A 21,206-nucleotide genomic window follows, 5' to 3' on the forward strand; every position below is an offset into this window, starting at 1 on the left:
GGTGGTCCTCTGGCTCTTTGGAGGCAACCCTCATCCTGTCCTCGGCACATCCTCCACAGCAATCCTTGAGTGTACTGTACCTGTGTTCATTGTCAATCCCTAGCTGGGGATGTAGCCTTTCAGGAAGCTTTTGGTGTTTCCACTGAGGAGGTTAGAAAAGGTGGCAGGTGTGAGTTTGTTAGGGTTATGCTCAGGCCCTCTCAGGGCCAGCATCCTCTCCAGTAAGAGCAGAATGCATAGAACTGTTGGTGCCTGGCCTGAGAGCTGTCCCACCCTGGAACCATGAGGCTCTGTGCAAACCGGGTGGAAGGTGAAGCCAGAGGCTGTTTTTAAGAGAGCAGAACTAGGGTGTTAAAATCAGAAAGGGGAGGTCCCAAGGTAGCATCCTTTTCAATAGGGGATGTGATTTTGAAGAATGTGAGCTGGACTTCTGGGGAGTCAGTGAGTTAGGCAAGTTCCTGGGGCCTTGCCTCCCCAGGAAGCAAAAGAAGCACAAGGAGAGATGTTTGACTTTGTGCCAAAGGGACCGTGGCCAGATGCTGAGGAGAGTCTGGGACAAGCAGCTCTAAATAGAAGAGCCCACTGGGGTGTGCCCACGCAGGGTCTGAGGGAGCAGGTCCCTGACATGAAAACTCCCTTTTACTTGAGCGTCTCCTGTCTCCTGGTCAAGGTTGACCCTGTTGGGGTTTGAAGTGCTGGTACCACATCTCTCCCAAAAGAGGGAGCTGACTAGCCGGGCTGGTGGTGGCAGTGACACAGAAACTAAACAGGCGGAGGGCTGTGAGGCTGGTGAGGTGACATGGGGCACAGCGCGCTCCACAGGGAAAGGCCTGTCTCTGCCTCTCTCCAGCCCCTGTTACTCAGACTGCCAGTCAGAGGTCTGATGTTTCCTTGGGGAAGGGAGGCACCAGATTTTTCTTTTCTTTTTCTAACACATGCGATTTCCTGCTAGGCAGTGGGGCATTGAGGCTGACAGACATGTCCATGCCCCCAGGGAGTGCACTCCAGTAGAGACAACAGTCAGTCAAATGGCCTTACAATACACTCACAGTGCTCACTCTTCTAGGTGCTTGGTAAATATGATTGTGAGCAAAAATAAAGCCTGTAGGACTTGCTCAGAGATTAGATTGCAGGCAGTGAGAGAAAAATGTTAAGGACGATTTTAAGGATGATAGTTTATGTCCTGTTTGGGGGTGATAATTTACGTGACCCAAGGCAGTAGCAAGAGGCGTGGATTTTGGTGGGAGAAGACAGTGTGTTTGGTTTTGAGGTGTTGACTTTAAGGTGTTCTTGACATGAACAAGTAGAGACAGCAAGTGGGCAGTGGATTGAAGAGTCCGAAGCATAGCGGCGAGGGCTGGCCTAGTGATCTGCTTGTGAATTATCTGTTACGGGAGGCACTTCAAGCTGTAGGTGTGGATGGCATTGCTAGGAAGAAGGTAGGGCATCAGGAGAGAAGACCTTGTTCTGGGCCTTCATGAAAGCCGGTGTGTGATGGGGATGGACTTGGAACCTAAGAAAAAGCTGAAAAACCAGAAGGTGTGAGGGAGAAGGCACAGGCAGAACTTCGAGCTGGTGGGCCATATTGATTGCTCCGAGGGTCAGGAAAGAGGCTAGAAAAGTGACTTAAGCGCAGTTCTCTGCCTCTCCAAGTGGCTACTGTGGGGAGGGAACTTCCTTGGACCATTGAAGATGAGCTGTTCTGGGGCCTTGCAGACAAAGGCTGTCTAGAAAGAATGTGAGTGGCATCAGCTGGCAGGGGAGGCAAGGGACAGCTCATGGGACCTTTGCCCCAGAGGTGACCCACAGTCTGCCTGGTAGAAAAGTTGGGATCAGTACCTCTCCTTGCAGTGGCTTCCCTCACTGTGGCATTGAAGGCTGGCATGGCCCCACCTTCTCTCCCCTCCCATTTTGTTCCCTGAACAACCAAACTGCTGCGCCAATGCCTTGGCTTCTGTGGTCCCCTCCGCCCGGTGTGGGCTGGTCAGCCCACCATACCTGCCTTCCTCAGGCCTGAGACGTCCCAGGTAGAACTGCTCACTTTCTCGGTTGCTCTCAGGCCACAGACATCTCCCTGTCTCGATCTTTGCTCAGCCTCTTACTTATCTACTTCCCCATCTGTTTCCTCCATCACTCAGGGGCTTTCTGAGGGGCAGGAACTCAAATGCCTTATTGATCTCTTTATCTGAGATCCAAACGAGGGCCTGGTGTGGAGGAAATAGGTGCCTAATAAGGGTTTGCTCAGATGATGGAGTGAACAAGCCTAATAGACAGCCGCTGGGCTCTCTCCCAGCTTTGAGTTGGGGGGTGCCTCTTTTCCCTTCCTTCTTTTGTGTCCTGGCCATGCTGTTCTACTCGGAGTTGGGTGGGATTCGCCTAGCGTCCTGGGAAAGAGGGCTGCCTGTCTGGGCCTGGGGTAGCCTTGCTGTAGCTGCCTGCTTTCCTGTGTATACATACCCAGTGTCAGGGGTGGTCAGAGAGTCCCAGTTCTGCCCTGAACCACCCTGAAACCATACAGTACCCTTTGGCACCTCCATTTCCTCATTGCTCCGGAGAATAGATGTGTCTAGAATCTAGATTCTAGATGATTCATGTACTGGCGAGGATCCTCTACAGCTGTGACCTGAAGCAGTGAGTACATAGGGGTGCAGGATCCCTCCTAGGAGGGTCCCACAGACCTCTGTCCAGCTGTCTGAGTGACCTTTTCCTGTTTACCAAGGTGTGGAAGAGGGGCTAAATGCCAAGTCAGGCCTGGCTGCTCTTCTCTGTCAGGTGTCTGGGGGAGCAGTGACTGCTAAAAGCCCAGCTGGGAGCGGAGGCTGAGCTCTGTCCTTAGTATACTCTGGGCTTAAGGGTTTGGCTGGGGCTGCCTTACGTGTGTGCTGGAAGGCACACTCTGCCAAGGTCCTCTCAACAGTCGGGTTTGAAGGCTGCTGCTACACAGAAGTGAGGAGAGAAGCCCCAGCCTTGCCATCCCTTTGCTACCCCACCCTGTGCCTGGATCCTCACCTTCCAGTTAGAGGTAGATCGCTACCCATGCCTCTGCTTTCGCCTTCCTCTCGTGGGAGCTGTGGGCTGCTTTGACTTTTTCTCCTGGAAGGGAGAAGGTTGTAGTCTCAGAACAGAAAAGACGACAGGAGGAAAACACTCACTCCTTCCAGAGGCCTTGGCCAATAAGCAGCCAGTGTGGAAACTGCTGTGCCCCTGACTACGTCAACTTCCTTTTCCTCCTGTGCCCATGTTCTTTGTCTTTTTCAGCCACCCCCATCCTTCCTTCATTGCTATGAAAGTCCTGTCAAAGTTGTATGTTCCGGGCTGATAGAGCATCCTGGGGCCGAGCCCCTTTGCCTCTGGGGTGCAGTGCCTGTTCTCCCTTTGGGGGGCTGTGCAAGGACCTTTTTGTATAGCAGTGGTAGAACTGTGGGGCTGGATTGCTTAGGCTTGTGGCTTCTTCTGTCTCATTATCCTCTAGGGAAGAAGACTCCTCGCCATTTGTGTTCCCTCGGGCCCTGGGTGTGTAGTTTCTTTGGAAGGTGATGAAGGTAGTGGCTGACCTGGGGGCGGAGAAGGGGCTCGCTGGGAGTGGCCCATGGTTTGCCTCAGCTATGGGTGGAGAGTGACTGATAGATCTTTTCCGGGATGAGCTATACACTTCTTTGAATCTCCTGCTGGCCTTGGTTTAGGCCCAAGCAGAGCCTGGTACCCAGAGTGCCCTGCCTTTTTCACAGTCTTGTGTCTCCTAATCTCCATCAGCTTCCTGTGGTTCCCACAGACTACAACCCTCCCAGCATTTCCAGATTGCATTGGCCCCAGGGGCCATGTCCCCCTAAATGTGCCTGATCTTCCTGTTTCTGCCCTCACTTTCCTTTCACTGACCAGTGCGTTTCCATATTTGTTACAGCGCCTTGCAGCTCCACTGCAGCACCTCTTTCAGGAAGCCTTCCAAGATACCGTATTTGAGCCTTTGTGACTGCTGCTGTTTCTTTTAGCAGTTACCTCTGGAGCCTTGATAGGCTCCCTACTAGCCCTAAGCACTGTGTACACAGCTTGCGGCCACTCCAGGACCTGGATTTAGGGAATGGAGAGAGAAATCAAATGTGGTTTCTTTCTTGGAGAGCTCCCAGCCCAGTGGCCTAAATACCAGTAAGCACTGACTGTGACAGGAGTGGTGGGGCACCAGGTGCGTCACGGGCCTGGGCTGACTGAAACATAAGTGTGGGCGTGGGCGTGGCATGTGCCAACTCGGGTCTGGTCTCTGTGGCTCCTTGCCTTGACTGGACTCGGGCCCTTATGAGGAGGACTGGGCTTCGTCCGCTTCCCTCCAGCACCCTCTGTAGGGCATCTGGGGGCTCACGTTCACCCATCCCCCCGTCCAGGTAATAGTCACTAACCTCTTTCGCCCTCTTTACATTTTAATAAAACCCTTTATATTTTGGATTGTACAATATATCATGACTTGCAGTTTTTTAAAGTTGCAACTTGTATTTACTTGTCTTTTTATACGGGTGGTTTACAGCAAAGTGATGCAGAGAAAGCAGGTTTCACATCCAGAACTGGGAGCGATGTGTCCTTTCCTTCTGGGTTGTTTCTGTTTTTTTTTGTTTTTTTTCCTTTTTTGATTATACTGATTTCCTTGGCTATATCTTCTTCATTTGGGGGCTTTAATTTTCAATATGTCCTCCTGTTCCGTTCCGGTAAAATCACTGTCATGTCTTTCACATCACGGACAGCTCTCTGCAGCCCAGTGAAGGCTCACCAGGCGTGGCCCTCCCAGCTGCAGATGAGGAATGTGAGGCTCAGCGATTCCTTGCCTCCTGGCTACCCTGCCAGTGCTTTCCCTCACCTGATAGGTGAGGGCCAGGGGGTCTCTCTCTGTGTAGGACTGTTTAGAAAGTGACTTCATTGAGAGCAGAGGATGCTGGAATCAACTCTTGGCCAAGAAACTAGAGTCTAATACAGGGTCTCGGATTTGATGCTTGGACTTGCTCTCCCCATTTTAGGACCACCATGGTTAGGGGGAAGCCACATTTCTACCCTCTGGGGCAGGGTTGGGAGAATCATGAACCAGGCTCATTAAGGACCCCTGAGAAAGGCTTGATACCCTCCCTTGATGCCTCACTTCTCTTCCCTGGGGTTCCTCTTGTCCTGGGAGTGTGCCCTTATCCATGTCCCAGCAGTAGCCGTGTCCGTGCACTGGGCAGGAGGAGAGCTGGTGACCGGCTTATGGCTTGGCCTTATGTTCAGGAGGGGTGGGGAACAGAATTCGAGACAGGAAGCAGCCCTACCTCCAGAGGACTGACCACAGACAGTGTCCTCTGTGGTCATTGTCCTCTACCCCGTCCCAGGCTCCAGACTGGCTGCCTGCCATTTAGCTTGTCCCCTTGATGGCACCCTCCCCTCTCTTTCCCCAGCGGAGTGGGTGCCGTCCCAGGGCTGGGGGCCTGCTTTCCTGTGGGGGCAAGTTCTGAGCCGGCCCTAAGAGTAGCAACAACATCCGTTGTTGCTGTCGAGCTGCACTGCTCCCAAATGTGCTTGGGATCACATCAGTTCCTTGGCTCAGATGAGGAAATTGAAGCTCTTAAAGGGAAAGTGACTGCCTTGCTGGTAAGTCCAAAAGGCAGTTGCTTTCCAGATCTGCCTGACCCACACACTCTGCTTTGAGGAGCTGCTGGTCTTTAATTTTTGGTCTCAGGCAGGAGTTTATCCACTTGGCCAAGAGTGGAGAGAAGGGAGGGTCTCCTTGTGTAGTCACATAGCCTTGGTTTTGCAAATTGAGTCTTGTGGCATTTTGCCTTAGTACTTAGAGCTGCCCCTGCTGCCAAGCAGCCAGCATGTCCTTCCACATAAAAACAAAGACAAAAGCCAGTCTAAGGTTGGGGGCAGTGGGGCAGACCGATGCTGACTCTCCCATGTGATGTCTTTGTGCAGCAGTCTGTGTCTGCCAAAGGGTCACGGCGGGCACACCTCTCTGCAAGCCCTCCTTTTTTGTCTGGGATCTACCAAAGAGGAGGACAGCTCCACATATGCTTGGAACTAGGTCTTTGTGATTTCACAGCTGTTTGTCTTCTGTTCTGTACCTCCCCCCATATGTGAGGTGGTGGGGTACACATGTCCCCAGACTGTTGGTGAGTGTGCAGGTGGGGTGCTGTGTGGCTGGAACAGGCTCAGAATGTGGTCTTGGAATTAGAGCATGTTTGCATGCACTTACCTGAACTCAAGGGCTGCAAGAGACCCTCTTGTCCCCATACACCACGAGACCGCTTTTTGGGCTGGGGAAGTGGCTGCTTGAATTTATTTTCTTGGGTTGAAGCAGCTATGGCTCTGCTTCATCTCTCCTGGGTTTGGGTTTGCTCCAACAGAGCTTGGGCATGTGGCTGCAATTCTCTCCCATGCTGCCCTGTGTCAAGGGCACAAGGCACAGACTCAGGGGGGCAGGCATTCTCCAGAATTCACTGGGACCAGCATTTCCTCGCAGGGCCCTACTGCAGCACTGTGAGGTGGAGGGAATGCCCAGTTTACTGATAGAGAAACCAAGGCTGAAAGAGGGAAGGAGTACCCAGAGTCACATAGCTAGAATTTAAGACCTTGTGTGCGTATTCTCTGCTAGGCCTGGGCAACCTCTAGGAAAGGGATGGTCAGAGCCAACTTCCTGGTCTGTGGGAAGAGGCAGACCTCACCAGGGCCTACCAGTAGCCTGGCCTTGAGAAAGATCTTTAGCTCCCGAGAGCAGGCATGTGATGCTAGTCCCTGGCCCAGGGCAGGTGGCTCCTCATTAGCCCAAAACCTGTTAAGGAAGCCTAGTCTAGTTCTTCATGAGGGTTTGTGGGCAGTGAAATGCCAGAGACCGGGTCCTCCTCACAACCCAGGCGGTTTATCTTGTCACTGTCTACCATGACCATGCTTGGAATGGTGCTCGCCCTGTCTGAAGCCTCGGCAGCCTTCTCATAGAACTCCGACCTGGAGGGGTTGGGGATGTGAGCACACTTTGGCTCCTGATGGGCGGAATTGGGGTTGTGTTTACAGCCCCCAAGGAGGTCCTCTTTGGTTGGTGTGACTGTGGAGAAAGGGGTCTTTGTCATCAGCAGGCGCCCTACACTCCTTCCCACTATGTCCCCCGGGTTGTGGGATTCTGACCATGTCCTGAGAGACATATTCCTTGGCTCACTCCCCCATCTCCAGCCTAGGCAGGGCCTCTCAAAACGCCCCCCCCCCCCGGCTTTTCTTTTTGAATGTTGTGTCCCCATGATTCTGAGCGGAGACCGGTGCTGGGTCAGTGGTTTTCTGGGATTAGGATGCTGCTCTCCTCCTCTGAACAGTTCTTCCCTCCCCAAGCTCCCAGGTCCTTGGAAGGCTCTCCTGTCCTGCCTTTTCTGTCCCACTGCAGGCCTGACCCAGACCGTGCAGGATGGATCCCACCCCTCAGCCAGGGCGGAGGCTGTGCCTGCTCAGGGCAGTCTCTCGGGTCCCCACACTCAGGAAAGGAGACCCCACTGTATTCTGGGAGGCAGGAGGATGGGGGTGGGGTCAGGACATCACACAGGATGTGGCTTTCAAGAAACTGTAGAGCATCACACCCTGGTGGTGTCCTTTTCTGCCTGCTGTTGGCACTGTAGGCTTGGAGGGCCAAGCAGACGCCTCCTGATGGGGAAAGTACAGAAGTTGGCGGGACTCGGGCGTCTGGCCCCAGTCCGCGCTGTGCCTGCCTGGCCCCTGACTGGGGTAAGAGTTTGTTCTTCTCCCAACCTGATCTCAGTGGAAAGGTGGCCAAGAGCACAAGACAGGCCAGAGGTTCGCTTCGGGCCTTCCAGCGGAGCGAGAGCGGGCGTGGGGAGGGAAGATCTGGAGCCAGCTTCTGCCCGAGGCGCCAGCTGTTCGCTGAGCAGTCGCCATGGGAGGGGGACTCCCTCTGATGATTGGCAGGCATCTTGAGAGGAAGGACACAGGCAGTGGAGCCGCAGTTCCTGGCCTGTGTGCATTTCTGTGCGGCGGTGTGCAAGGTGTGGGGGGGGGTGACAGCAGCTCTGCACCGGAAGAGCATGCCGGTTTCTGTTTCAAAGGGAAGAGTCTGTGGGTTATTCTGCAGTTTCTGGCTTGGGCCTTTCCCCTGTTCAGCTTTCCTTCCATCCTTGGAAACTCTCCTCAGGTCGGTCTTTGTGATTCAATCCCCCCACGCCCCCCACCTCCCCGCTCTTCACTTTGACCTGAGTATAACCCCTTATCTTAAAAACCCCACTTCCATTTTGTTGCTCATTCCAAAGCTCGTGTTCCTACTGCCATGTGTTCATTCAGGAGCCACTGTACAGGCTGTGTCAGATTTCAGGGGAGACGAGCATCTATTCACATAGCACCGTGTGCTGGGTGTGGTTCTTCAGAATGGCACTCCAAGTGGGTCTTCAGTGGGAGAGAATGGCGCCTCGGAGGCGGACAGTCCCCACTAGGGCCCAGGGTGAAATGGGGAGCACTGACTATTCTTGCCCCTGGCTTAGCTTAGTTAGGATGGAGAAAAGAAGTGGGGGCGGTGCAGAAACTGGGGAGGTAGCCACTGAGCCCTGTGGTGAAGGGCCTCAAAGGCCATGAAAGGAACATGTTCTCACTAGGCTGGCCGTGAGCAACCTCAGGAGGAACTGAGTGGGGTCCAGAGGGATCAGAATAATGTTGTAGAAAGATTAAGAAGAGTCGAGGAGAATGACTAGCTAGCTGATGAGGCGAACTAGGGCAGGGCAACTGGCAGGAAAGTCAGGACTTTTGACTGGAGGACAAGGCCTGAGGGGTTTGTTGAGGGCACCGGAGCAGGGCCCAAGTGGAACTGGTAATGTTGGGCCAGAAGTGTGATGCCATTTTTGGAGGTGTGATAGAGAGGGGACAGCTGTGACTGGAGGGATCGGGAGAGAGCCTGGGGGTGTGGACTCCTTGGGACTTTGAAGCCAGAGTGGTTGTGCAGTTTGGGCTGGGAGGGCTTCTGGGGGTGGAAGTGGCCAGGCAGAGTGCTGGCACTGCTGTTCTTAGCTCTAAATCTTCTGGGCCAGTTGGGTTGAGAGCATTTGAAGGGCCTCTAGACCTAAGGGTTGTCTCTGGTGATGGCTGAGACAGGCTCCTTCAGTGGACCCTATCCTCCCCAAGGCTGCCTCCCTTTGTCCAGGCCCCCAACAAGCCCCAGGAGAGAGGGCATCCTTCTCCAGACCTGGGATTTGAATCTGTGCCTGAGCACTCTTTGGGGAGGGAGTCAGAGAGGGAAACAGCACTGATCAGGGCTCCCCCATGGGTGCTTTTAGCTATTATGACTGTGGGCCTTACGCACACCCTCATGATGCTATCACTACGTTTTTTCACAGTTGAAGCAGTGGGATCAGAGGGGTTGTCACTCTGCTGGGACCACACAGTTAATGCAAGGTGGAAGTGGCGTACTCTAGCCAAGACAGCCTCACTCCAGAGTCTGCATGGCTTCTCTCTCGCCCTGCCTTCTAGAGAAAGGCGCTTGAGCCCTGTGCTTTGCAGGTGGTAAAACCGAGACTGTGACAAGGTGATTGACTCACTTGGTGTCGTCTCCCAAGTTCTCCCAGTGACCAAGGCTGGCGTCTGTCATTCAGAACTGTGTGCTTCCCTGATCTGTGTGAGGACCCGGGATCTGCTGCTTTGGGGAATAAGGCATCTTGCTGAGACTTATTTGGGGGTGTCTTTTAGGGTGGGACATTTCAGGGTTGTACCCAGTTCTCTGGACTTGTTTCCTCCTGTGGTTCCTGAACTCCATATGGGCCTGCCCAGCCCCAGTCCTGCTCTTGGGACCTTAGGATTTGGCTTGTGTGCTTTGTGTCAGGAAATGTTCCTCACAGAACAGCCTTTGAGCCCCATGTCTGGAGTCCACCTTTTCCCCAGGTCTGCGTGACCAGCCTGTATTCTCAGCAAGGGAAGATGCCCAGAATGGATGAAGGTCCCTGCTCTCTCGGAGGGCTTTTAGCAAAGGCCTGCTGTTAGACTCAGCCCAGTTCTCTTTGATTGCTGAGAGACTGAGTGGTCTTAGCACTGTCCCTTGAGGAAGTGTCTTTGTGTTTTGGCCCCTTCTTGAGGGAGAGTGGGGTGAGTGGGAAACCAGGTGCCCTTGTTTTGGGGTTGTGACCCCAGCCTGATGTTAGCCACCTCATTGCATTCCTAGTTGACATTCGTGAAATCAAGGAGATCCGCCCAGGGAAGACCTCAAGAGATTTTGATCGCTACCAAGAAGACCCTGCTTTCCGACCAGACCAGTCGCACTGTTTTGTCATCCTGTATGGAATGGAATTCCGCTTGAAGACCCTGAGTCTGCAAGGTGGAAGTCAAGGGCCTGGAGGAGGTAGAGGGTGGTTAGGGGCATGTCCGCTGGCTCCCTGCCAGTGGGAGGTATGTATCCTGGCTGAGTGGTTTATCCCTGCCCACAGCTACTTCTGAGGAGGAAGTAAACATGTGGATCAAGGGCTTAACCTGGCTGATGGAGGATACGTTGCAGGCAGCCACACCCCTGCAGATTGAGAGGTAAGAACCACTCCTGACATGGTTTGGGTTGGGGCACAGGTATTGGACCCAGGGAGCAGGGACAGGGACGCAGGTGTCCTGGCCCAGACATGGCCTGCTGGAGTAGTAGTGCTCATTCTGGCTTTCTCTCTCTCCAGGTGGCTGCGGAAGCAGTTCTACTCGGTGGATCGGAATCGTGAGGACCGGTATGTAGTAAGCTGTGGCTCTACCTAGCACGGTGGGTTGGAGCAGCCAGGACAGTAGCCATGCCTGGGGCCTTCTGCCCAGAGAACCAGGAGGCCCAAAGGCCCCGGCTCAGATGGGGCCAGCAGTGAGCAAGTGGTTTTGACCCAGGTAGCTTTCTGCAGAAAGCCCTCTGATAATCTTGATGCAGGCTGGTGAGAGGGACCTAGACAGTGTGCTTTGTGCCCTACCACTGTGTACAGAGACAGAAGGTGCTGAATTAGCTCTTAGTGTCCTGGAAGTGAGGGTCAGGGTGGCCTGTAGTGTTTGGGAAGAGGGGGGAAGGCCTTGAAGCTCACAACTTTGAGGCTGTGGAGTGGCAGCCAGGGGTCAGGGAGAGATGGCAAGGACCTTCGGCTGTTGCTATGAAAAAGAGAGTGACATGACCTGACTTCAGTTACGAGGGCTGCTGTCTGCTCTTGGAGAGCCCGGGGCAGGCCAGAGCCGGAGAGCTCAGTTAGAAAGCCGCTTCCACACCCTGGGGATGGATGAGTGGGTTGGCTCAGGGTGAAGCTGATAGGAAGTGGTTGGATTTTGATGGTGCTGAGTTTTGAAGATAGAGCCTAATAGAGTTTCCTAGCAAATTGCTTTTGGGGTGTAAAGCAAGAGCGGAATTGAGGACAGTAGGCTTTTCGCTTGAGCATGTGGAACAGTGAGTTGCCACTGACTGAGCCTTTCCATGGAACGCCTGAGTTCATTTATGTTGTGTCCATTTTATGATGCTCTGAGACCTCTAGGCAGAGGCACTGATGGCACCTTCCAGGAGGGAAAACTTCCTTTTCCTTCCATCTCTTCTGTCCTGTTGCCGGGCCCAGCTGTGGCCCTCAGTCCTGCATCCTAGAGGGACCCTTCCCACTCAGACCCCCAGAGAATGCTGTCGCCAGCATGTTAGTTTACTGAGAACGACCTTCCTCCACGCAGTGCCTGGTGCTGAGGACCCAACGCCCAGCTTCCCGGGGGCAGCACCGCCGAGCACCACCCCCCACTGGGAGTGTTCAGTGTGCCCCATAGGAGCAAGCGGCTGGTTGCCTGTCCTGGGGTGGGGCCAACAGTCACCTTGGGGCGCTGAGGGACCAGAGCCACAGGCTTACCCTGTGTTGGGGGGAGGGCCGGGGAGGGGGGTTTTCCTCCCCGCCCAGGCCTGACCCACTTCACTGAGCCCGGTCCCTCCTTCCTTGCCAGAATCATGGGCTTTACTCTGCTGAGATGAGGCGACTCAGGCCCAAGGAAAGGGAGGGACCTCCTTGGCCCCTTGGGTTCCAGCCTCACTCTAGGACACCAGCTCCCAGAGTAGTGTTGTGCTGACCTGTCCAGCCCCAGGTCAAGGTCATGAGAGATTGGGCAAAACCATGGGATGTCCCTGTGTCCTCAGTATATCAGCGAAGGACCTGAAGAACATGCTGTCCCAGGTCAACTACCGGGTCCCCAACATGCGCTTCCTCCGAGAGCGGCTGACGGTAAGGGCCGAGTACAGGCTGGGTAGGGGAGGCCAGGAGTCCCGGCCGGTGGGCTGACCAGCCGTCCTGCCCTCCACCACGCAGGACCTGGAGCAGCGCAGCAGTGACATCACCTACGGGCAGTTTGCTCAGCTGTACCGAAGCCTCATGTACAGCGCCCAGAAGACGGTGCATGAGCCACCTGCCCTCCCACGGCCCTTGCCCCTGCTGTCCCGCCCCAGCCCCCGCCCTGCTCGCCTCAGCCCTGCTGTCCTGCTTGGGGGCTTTTGGGCGCCATTTCTTCAGCTCTTCTTCTTTTGAGGCCTTACCCCATCTGCCTCCCCAGCCTCTTCCTGAGCGCCCCCTTCCCACGTGGCCTCTTCTTGGGGCTCTCACTCTGACCGGCTTCTGTCTCCTGCAGATGGACCTCCCCTTCTTGGAAGCCAGTGCCCTGAGGTTTGGTTTGAAGTGTGGAGGGGGGTTTTCCTTAAGGGGCTCCCTTCGGCTCTTCCCCTTGGTGATTCCCAGTGCAGGCGGGAGGCGGCGGGGGGAGACAGGCCATGCTGGACCCTTTTGGGCCACTCTGCTGGTGGGGAACGGGGCTCTACCTTCCACGCACCCCATGTTGTCTGTGGGCCATTTCAGGCATTTCCCTTCCTTCCTGCAGGGCAGGGGAGCGACCTGAGCTTTGTCGAGTGTCCCTTCCTGAGTTCCAGCAGTTTCTCCTCGAGTACCAGGGGGTATGGCTGGCTTGGGACTGGGACAGGTTGCCCCACTGAGCAGGCTGGCCCCATCCCTGGAGGTGTCTCACATCCCCACTCCCGTTAGGAGCTGTGGGCTGTCGACCAACTCCAGGTACAAGAGTTCATGCTCAGCTTCCTGCGAGACCCCCTACGGGAGATCGAGGAGCCCTACTTCTTCCTGGATGAGGTGAGCCCCGCCTTTGACCCCTCGTCAGAGAGAATGGGCGGCTGGGACTGACCAAAACCCGCTCTCCCTCCCCCCAGTTCCCAGGAAGTGGATGACCCCCCACTGTCCGCCTTGCCTGCTCCAGCTGAGACCACATCCCTGTCTGCGCCACACACACACACACACACACACACACACACACACACACACACACACACACACACACACACACACACACCCCACCCCACCCCCCCGCCCTGCGCCTCGCCTCTGGAACTCATTTTCTCTCCCCTTCTCCGTTTGTTCCTGGATAGTTCGTCACCTTCCTGTTCTCTAAGGAGAACAGTGTGTGGAACTCGCAGCTGGATGCTGTGTGCCCGGACACCATGAACAACCCTCTGTCCCACTACTGGATCTCCTCCTCACATAACACGTGAGTGGCCCTCGTCCCCCCCAGCCTGACCTCGGGAGGGAGGGGTGTGCCTGACCGCCCCTGCCTGTCCTTCCCTCTCCAGGTACCTGACGGGGGACCAGTTCTCCAGCGAGTCTTCCCTGGAGGCTTACGCTCGCTGCCTGCGCATGGGCTGTCGCTGCATTGAGTGTGCGTGGGGTTCAGGGCTGGGGAGGAACTGGGGAGGCCTGCCTGCTTGACCGTGGGCCTGTCGCTCCCCAGTGGACTGTTGGGATGGCCCAGATGGGATGCCGGTCATCTACCACGGACACACCCTCACCACCAAAATCAAGTTCTCAGACGTGCTGCACACCATCAAGGAACATGCCTTCGTGGCCTCAGAGTGAGTGGGCTTGACCCGGCTCTCAGTCCTAGGACAGCAGGTCGCCTCAAATGCCCTGTCCCCTTGCCTTTTTGTTTCCATCCTCCCTCTTGGCCTCTCCTCCTCTACTGCTGCCTGAGCCCTGGCTTCCCAAGTTGTCCCTGTTCCCTGCAGCCATGGCCCGCCTATCTTCATGGATCCTTCTCTTTAGCCTGTGGAACACCATCAGGCTCTTCCCATCCTTCAGAGATACTTCAGGCCATTGTTCTGCCAGCTCCTTTCCCTTTACAGCCCAAAGAATTGTCAGCTTTGCCTGCCCTCCTGCAGTTCCTGTTCACCCCTTTTCTGTGGTTACTGGGCTTCAGACACCTCCCTGAAGGGATCACCAGGGGCCCCTAGCCTCTCCTGCCCTCCTTGGTAGGCTGTGTCTTGCACAGCTGGGGCACCCTCCATAATTGAACCAACCCTGGCGGCGTCCCTCTGCAGCAGACTCAGCCCTTATCCCCACCGCACCCAGAGCTGCCTTGTACAACCTCCATCTTTCCAGAGCCCAGGACTGACCTCTATTTTTGCATTAGCTCCCATGTAGACAGGGCCCTCGACTCCTAATACCTCACTTTTGGCAGAGCTGTTTGGATTGAGCCTTGACCTACAAAACGGCAGGGTGTGTGTCACTGCATTGGCTCCTGCCCTGCAGGTATCCGGTCATCCTGTCCATCGAGGACCACTGCAGCATTGCCCAGCAAAGGAACATGGCTCAGTACTTCAAGAAGGTGCTCGGGGACACGCTCCTCACCAAGCCCGTGGACATCGCTGCCGACGGGCTCCCTTCACCCAACCAGCTCAAGAGGAAGATCCTGATCAAGGTAGGGGTGGAGGCCGGTGGGGGCACCCCCTTCCCAGCGCCCCTCCCCGACCACAGCTCCAGCTTTCACTCTAGGCCTGGGTGAAGGGGTGAAGGCCCTTAGGACTGGGGCTGGCATGGCCATGTCCTTGACTGTCTCCCACAGCACAAGAAGCTGGCGGAGGGCAGTGCCTACGAGGAGGTGCCCACGTCTGTGATGTACTCTGAGAATGACATCAGCAACTCCATCAAGAATGGCATCCTTTACCTGGAGGACCCTGTGAACCACGTGAGGGCAGGGCCAGGTGGGGCCGGGCAAGGTGATGAGAGAGCCCTGGGTCCTAAGCCTGGCTCTGGTCTCTTCCAGGAGTGGTATCCCCACTACTTCGTTCTGACCAGCAGCAAGATTTACTACTCCGAGGAGACCAGCAGTGACCAGGGCAATGAGGATGAGGAGGAGCCCAAAGAGGTGAGAGGTCAGCCCAACACCAGGGGCCGGGCGGGGGTCATGGTCACGAGCATCTTTGCTCTCGCCCTTCCCCTCACAGGCCAGCGGCAGCACAGAGCTGCACTCCAACGAGAAGTGGTTCCATGGGAAGCTGGGCGCCGGCCGGGATGGGCGGCACATCGCCGAGCGCCTGCTCACCGAGTACTGCATCGAGACAGGGGCCCCCGACGGCTCCTTCCTAGTGCGCGAGAGCGAGACCTTCGTGGGCGACTACACCCTCTCTTTCTGGTAACGCACCCAGCTCGTGTGCATGGAGCTGCAGCACTACCCAGACATCTCCACAGCCCGTTTGCTGCCCCGGGCGTGCACGCGAAATGCTTCCCCACATGCACACACTCATTTTGGGTTACTGGGCAGGCCTGACCTCAGACCCGTGCTCCTTAGTGGGTTCCCCTCAGCTTGAGATTTGGTGCCTCCTTTGGGGTGAGCTGGGAGTGCAGGGCTCTGGCCTACTTCTCACTGTGTCCCCATCTTCTCTAGGCGGAACGGAAAAGTCCAGCACTGCCGGATTCACTCCCGGCAGGATGCAGGGACGCCCAAGTTCTTCTTGACAGATAACCTCGTCTTTGACTCGCTGTATGACCTCATCACCCACTACCAGCAGGTGCCCCTGCGCTGCAACGAATTTGAGATGCGCCTCTCAGAGCCTGTGCCACAGACCAACGCCCACGAAAGCAAAGAGTGAGGGCGGGGGCGGGGTGGGACGGGGGCCTGGTGGGCGAGGGGCCTGGGGGCTGACTCAGGCCTGTCCTCAGGTGGTACCACGCGAGCCTGACTAGAGCGCAGGCCGAGCACATGCTGATGCGTGTCCCTCGTGATGGTGCCTTCCTGGTGCGGAAACGGAGCGATCCCAACTCGTATGCCATCTCCTTCCGGTGAGGGGTGTGGCCCTGAGGTGCTGGGGAGGGCAGGAGTGCAGGCTCTGCCTCCGTCTGGGCTGCCCTGTGTGACTTCTGTTTTTATCAAGGGCTGAGGGCAAGATCAAGCATTGCCGTGTCCAGCAGGAGGGCCAGACAGTGATGCTGGGCAACTCGGAATTTGATAGCCTGGTGGACCTCATCAGCTACTATGAGAAACATCCCCTGTACCGCAAGATGAAGTTGCGCTATCCCATCAATGAGGAGGCGCTGGAGAAGATTGGCACAGCTGTGAGCACCTCAAGGCTGAGGGGGCATGGCACGCAGGGGGGAGAGTCAGTTGAATCAGCGTGGCCCCCCAGAAATGCTCGGGCTAGCTGCTGGGCACCCCAGTCTATTAGTCATTGAGTGATCTGGCTGTGTGGGACAGAAGGCCACTTAGACCAGCGGGGAGTCACGGTGTGGGTGCCAGGAAGGTGTCCTAATAGAGCAGCCCTGTCTGGATGGACAGGGGTTAGGCAGGTGCAGAATGGGGGGAGAAAGCCCTCTTGAGCTGAGGTGTAGGATGAGGACATCCTGGAGTTTACACAAGGAGAGGGTAGGCCGGAGACTGGACGCTGAGCCAGCCAGACTGGGCTTGCGGAGGGGAGCCCAGTGCAGGGGAGGGGAGGGTTACATGGGGGAGGCTAGTGAGGAAAGCAGGCAGGGCTCATGGCCCTGGCAACCCGGGCTCTGGACTGGGTTCACGGCTTGCACAGAGGAGGGCGTGTGGACGGAGAGCTGACTGAGTGGCCAGGGAGGGGGCGCTCTGCTGGGGTGAGGGGGGAGGAGAGCAGGCGCGTGTGCTGTGGAATGAGGGACTCAACAGGCACGTTGAGGAACAGGAATTTGAGTCGTGAGGCGGGCCTGGAGGACACAGCGGTGGAGGAAGGGGGGGAGAGACCGGTCCCTGAGTCCATCCCATTGCGGTTAGGGGACGCCAGTGGAACAGGTGCCAGTGAAGGGGGCAGATTTGGTGGCCTGGAGGTGCACAGGGGGAGGGAGCATGTGGCAGCTCCGGCTACTCTTCCTCTCTGGGGCGTTGGCACATCTCCGCTGTCCCCTTTCCAGGAGCCAGACTACGGGGCCCTGTATGAGGGACGCAACCCTGGTTTCTATGTGGAGGCAAACCCCATGCCAACTTTCAAGGTACAGACTCTGGGTACAGGAAACTGGGGACGGTCCCCCGCTCCTTGGGGCTTGCATGTCTGTGCTTACGGCCTATCTGTGGTCTTTGTGGAGAAGTGGTGTTTGTGGTTTTCCGAGGCCTGAGAGGTGATGAGAGATGTGTGGTTAGCGTATGACCGCAGCTCTCCCGGGGCCGACCCCCACCCCGGCCTCTGTCCCAGGCGCCACACTGACCTTGCAGGCTACTCCTCCGGGTAAACCCCCATCTCCTTGGGGCAAAAGCAGGACAGGGGCAGGCACATTGATTAGAAAAGTTTGTTCTTTGCCACTTACTCCCTTGCCTCATAGTGATCTGTTAGAATCTCTAAGGGGACAGGAGTATGGAGCTGTATGCCTTCCCATTCGTGGCCTGCAAGCCAAGGATCAGTGTCTTTTCCACTTTCCAGAAAAGGGATGATGGGGTCCTGCCATACCCACAGTTCTGGGTCCCAGGGAGGCACTCGGCACCAGCAGACATTCCCAGGCCTCTCCATTCCTGACCCTTGGGGAACAGATTCAAGATTCTCCCGGTGTCCCGGGGTGGCAGCTTTTGTGGCAGAGACTGGCTCGGCCCCAGGGCTGTTGCTGGCAGTAGCGCCTGCACAAGCTCCCAGCACATGTATGCACCCTGAGGCCCGGCCAGGAGTGTCTGGGAGGCGCTGTCTGTGGTGACTGGCACTACTCACCTCTACAGTGTGCGGTCAAAGCCCTCTTCGACTACAAGGCCCAGAGAGAGGATGAGCTGACTTTCACCAAGAGCGCCATCATCCAGAATGTGGAGAAGCAAGAGGGAGGCTGGTAGGCCGGGTCCTGGAGCGCCTGTGGTGTGGTGGGCTGTGGGTGCCAACCCAAGAGTGTGCCGGAAGCATGTCTGTGGACACGGCCCCCACGTGTGCACCAGCAGCGCCCTCCATGGCCTGGTTTAGGTGCAGAACCCCTGACAAAGAACACCTTCCTCGGGGGAGTTTGTGGTGGTGCTGGGGGTCAGTACTGTGGCTCCCACAGGTGGCGGGGGGACTACGGTGGGAAGAAGCAGCTGTGGTTCCCGTCCAACTACGTGGAGGAGATGGTCAGCCCAGCAGCCCTGGAGCCTGAGAGGGAGGTGAGAATGGGGCCCTGCTGGCTGGTGGGGTTCTCATCCTGATTCTCCTCTTGTCTACACACCTGTTCTGTGCCCTGTGATATTCACCGGCTCCAGGGTGCATGTGCCATGTTTGTTGAGTCACATGGACACTTTTTTTTTTTTAAGATTTATTTATGCATACAGGAGCTGGGGTAAAGGCCAGAGGAGCGGGGAGCAGAATAGGCAGATCGACTGAAGTACACTGCTGAGGGGAGCAGCGGGCGAGACAGGAGAGGTCTGCTGCGCCATGTGGGTAGCTCCCTGGCCAGCCTGGGGTGGAACTCGTGCTGCAGAGGCTGCGGACAGCTTCACAGCGCTGTGCTCAACTGCTTGTGCCACCAGGACGGCCCATAAGATGTATTTCTCCCTCACGTGTATGCCGCAGGCGTGCTCACAAACACTTGGCCTTGCTTCCCACAGCACTTGGACGAGAACAGTCCCCTGGGGGACTTGCTGCGGGGTGTCTTGGATGTACCGGCTTGTCAGATTGGTGAGCCCTTCCTCCTTTTTCCTCATCCATCGGCCTTAGGGTCAGGGTTTCCTTTGTGACTCCACGCTCCAGTGAGGAAGCCCCACATGCCACCCTCACTCTGAGCTCTCCCTGGACTTGGACACCCCAGCCTCCTCCCTTCCTTAGCCCCAACTTTGACCTCTTGCTGCTCCCCGAGCCAGGCACTGTGGATGCTGATGACTTGCTGACATCCACAACCTAATGGGTTGGGTCATGGGGTGTGCTTGAAGGTAGGGCCCTGACCCACTGCTCCCTCCCCACTTGTCTGTGAGCCGCATTGGCCTCAGCTGTAAGGTGGGCCTGGCAGACCAGCACCATCTCCTCCTCACCCGTGTGGGGAAGAGGAAGGTAATGAGCGGTCATTTGAGCCAGTGCCTGGGTTGCAGAACAGGGGCCCTAGAACTCTCTGCTCCCAGCAGTTGTCTCTTCGCTCTCCTAGCCATCCGTCCCGAGGGCAAGAACAGCCGGCTCTTCGTCTTCTCCATCAGCATGGCGTCGGTGGCACACTGGTCCCTGGATGTTGCTGCCGACTCACAGGAGGAACTGCAGGACTGGGTGAAAAAGATCCGAGAGGTGGCCCAGACTGCCGATGCCAGGGTGAGGACCTGCCGGAGCCCGGGAACATGCTGGGTGGGGTCAGCCTGCCCGGAGGGGTTCACGCCTCCAGCTCCTGCCCCCGAGAGTAGCTCAATCTCAGGTGTCGCAGCTTCCACTGGTAGGCAGGGATCGGAGGAGACAGGCTGACGGCAGCATGGCCTGTTGCGTGTGTGCTAAGTTTGAGCTGTGTGGGGCCAGGCAAGTGGCCAGCTTAGTGGGTGGTCGGGTACACAGGTGGGGCGGTGAGAGGGGGAGTCCTGGGCTGGAAGCGGAGGTGGTACAGAGTGAAGGTGTCGGTGGTGAGGAAGCGGCAGCTGGGGGGCGGGTAGAGGTAAAGAGGCTGGATTTGGTAGCAGCGAATGACCCTAGTGACACTAGCGAGGGTAGGGTCAGTCACAGCCAGGGGTGCATGGCAGTGGGCAGTATCGAGTGGTGAGGGCACGCCTGCTGGGACCGGAGCCGGCGCTCACGCTGACCGCTGAAGGAGCTGGCGGAGGCAGGAGATGGAGCCCGAGCTTGGTTGGAAGGACCAGCCGTCCACAGCGAGAGTTGTCCGCGGAGCTTGCAGGAACAGCAGGAGGGAGGCGGTCACCCTGGGAAGGGGGCTCCTCTGGACGCTCCTTTCCTCCTGGTCATTTGGTGTAGGGAGGGGCTGCTTGAAGAGTGGCAGCTACACGCCACGCAGAGCGGCAGAGAAGGGATGGATGCTAAGGATTTTCCAGGGCTGTGGCCTTGGAAGCACACGGTATTGGGGGTGGGGGGATTCGGCTGTAAAGGGAAGAGAGAGTGAGCATAGGCACCCCGGCGGGGAGAAAGCCAGCCTCCCGAGGTGTGGAGATCGGCGGGGTTTTTGAGGGCCTTCGGAACTGAGGCTTGGCCTCAGCCTGCCTACTTGGTCAGGAGGTGGCTGCGTGGGATAAAGGGGAGGGGAGGTGGGGGGCTGTGGGGCCAGGGTGGTGGGAGGAAGATGCTGCGAGCACAGAAGTCCAGGAAACCAGAGGCGGCCTTCTTGCTGGAGAGCCTGCTTGCTCCTGAACGGTGACAAAACGTCACTGGGGTGTGGGGGCAGAGGAGGAGGATTCTGGGGTGAGGCTGAGGACAGAAGGCTCTCACTTTCCAGTGAAGACGGGGGGCCCAGAGCACCCACTGTGGATGCGCTCTGGCCCGGGGCTACAGTCGTGTGTGTGTCCCCAGCTCACCGAGGGGAAGATGATGGAGCGCAGGAAGAAGATTGCCCTGGAGCTCTCGGAGCTCGTCGTCTACTGCCGGCCTGTGCCCTTCGATGAAGAGAGTAAGGGGGGGCTGGGGGTGGGAGGTGCAGGTTCTCTCCATGGCTGGCATGTGCTGGGGGAGTGTTTAATCCCTTATCCCAGGGTTGCTGGGGCCGAGCCCCCGGCACTCTGGGGTCCAGCCTGTGAGTGTTCTCCCTGTTTGACCCAGAGATTGGCACGGAACGAGCCTGCTACCGGGACATGTCGTCCTTCCCGGAGACCAAGGCTGAGAAATACGTGAACAAGGCCAAAGGCAAGAAGTTCCTGCAATACAACCGGCTGCAGCTCTCCCGCATCTATCCCAAGGGCCAGCGGCTGGACTCCTCCAACTACGACCCCCTGCCCATGTGGATCTGCGGCAGTCAGCTCGTGGCCCTCAACTTCCAGACCCCAGGTGAGGCGATGCCCTTTGGACTGGGGTGAGGCAGCTCCCTGAGGGGCGG

General features: G+C 56.9%; 1 protein-coding gene across 2 annotated transcripts in view; it reads left to right on the plus strand.

Annotated features, from left to right (window-relative positions):
• The window catches only part of PLCG1 (phospholipase C gamma 1), a 34,099-nt gene that overhangs the window by 9,399 nt on the left and 3,494 nt on the right, over window positions 1-21,206 (plus strand). For both annotated transcript variants that reach the window (XM_037498827.2, XM_037498819.2), the window contains exons 2-26: window positions 10,151-10,303; window positions 10,413-10,506; window positions 10,644-10,691; window positions 12,101-12,185; window positions 12,270-12,353; window positions 12,586-12,620; window positions 12,832-12,904; window positions 12,993-13,094; window positions 13,388-13,506; window positions 13,589-13,674; window positions 13,747-13,867; window positions 14,544-14,712; window positions 14,857-14,979; window positions 15,058-15,159; window positions 15,239-15,426; window positions 15,679-15,879; window positions 15,954-16,073; window positions 16,166-16,346; window positions 17,166-17,243; window positions 17,956-18,059; window positions 18,267-18,363; window positions 18,805-18,874; window positions 19,335-19,492; window positions 20,687-20,783; window positions 20,933-21,157. In XM_037498827.2, coding sequence (XP_037354724.1) covers window positions 10,151-10,303; window positions 10,413-10,506; window positions 10,644-10,691; window positions 12,101-12,185; window positions 12,270-12,353; window positions 12,586-12,620; window positions 12,832-12,904; window positions 12,993-13,094; window positions 13,388-13,506; window positions 13,589-13,674; window positions 13,747-13,867; window positions 14,544-14,712; window positions 14,857-14,979; window positions 15,058-15,159; window positions 15,239-15,426; window positions 15,679-15,879; window positions 15,954-16,073; window positions 16,166-16,346; window positions 17,166-17,243; window positions 17,956-18,059; window positions 18,267-18,363; window positions 18,805-18,874; window positions 19,335-19,492; window positions 20,687-20,783; window positions 20,933-21,157 — 2,913 coding nt within the window. The remainder of the gene's footprint in view (window positions 1-10,150; window positions 10,304-10,412; window positions 10,507-10,643; window positions 10,692-12,100; window positions 12,186-12,269; window positions 12,354-12,585; window positions 12,621-12,831; window positions 12,905-12,992; window positions 13,095-13,387; window positions 13,507-13,588; window positions 13,675-13,746; window positions 13,868-14,543; window positions 14,713-14,856; window positions 14,980-15,057; window positions 15,160-15,238; window positions 15,427-15,678; window positions 15,880-15,953; window positions 16,074-16,165; window positions 16,347-17,165; window positions 17,244-17,955; window positions 18,060-18,266; window positions 18,364-18,804; window positions 18,875-19,334; window positions 19,493-20,686; window positions 20,784-20,932; window positions 21,158-21,206) is intronic.

The sequence above is a fragment of the Talpa occidentalis genome, unplaced genomic scaffold (assembly GCF_014898055.3).
Source record: "Talpa occidentalis isolate TD23 unplaced genomic scaffold, MPIMG_talOcc4v2.1 talOcc4.10, whole genome shotgun sequence".
NCBI lineage: Eukaryota > Metazoa > Chordata > Mammalia > Eulipotyphla > Talpidae > Talpa > Talpa occidentalis.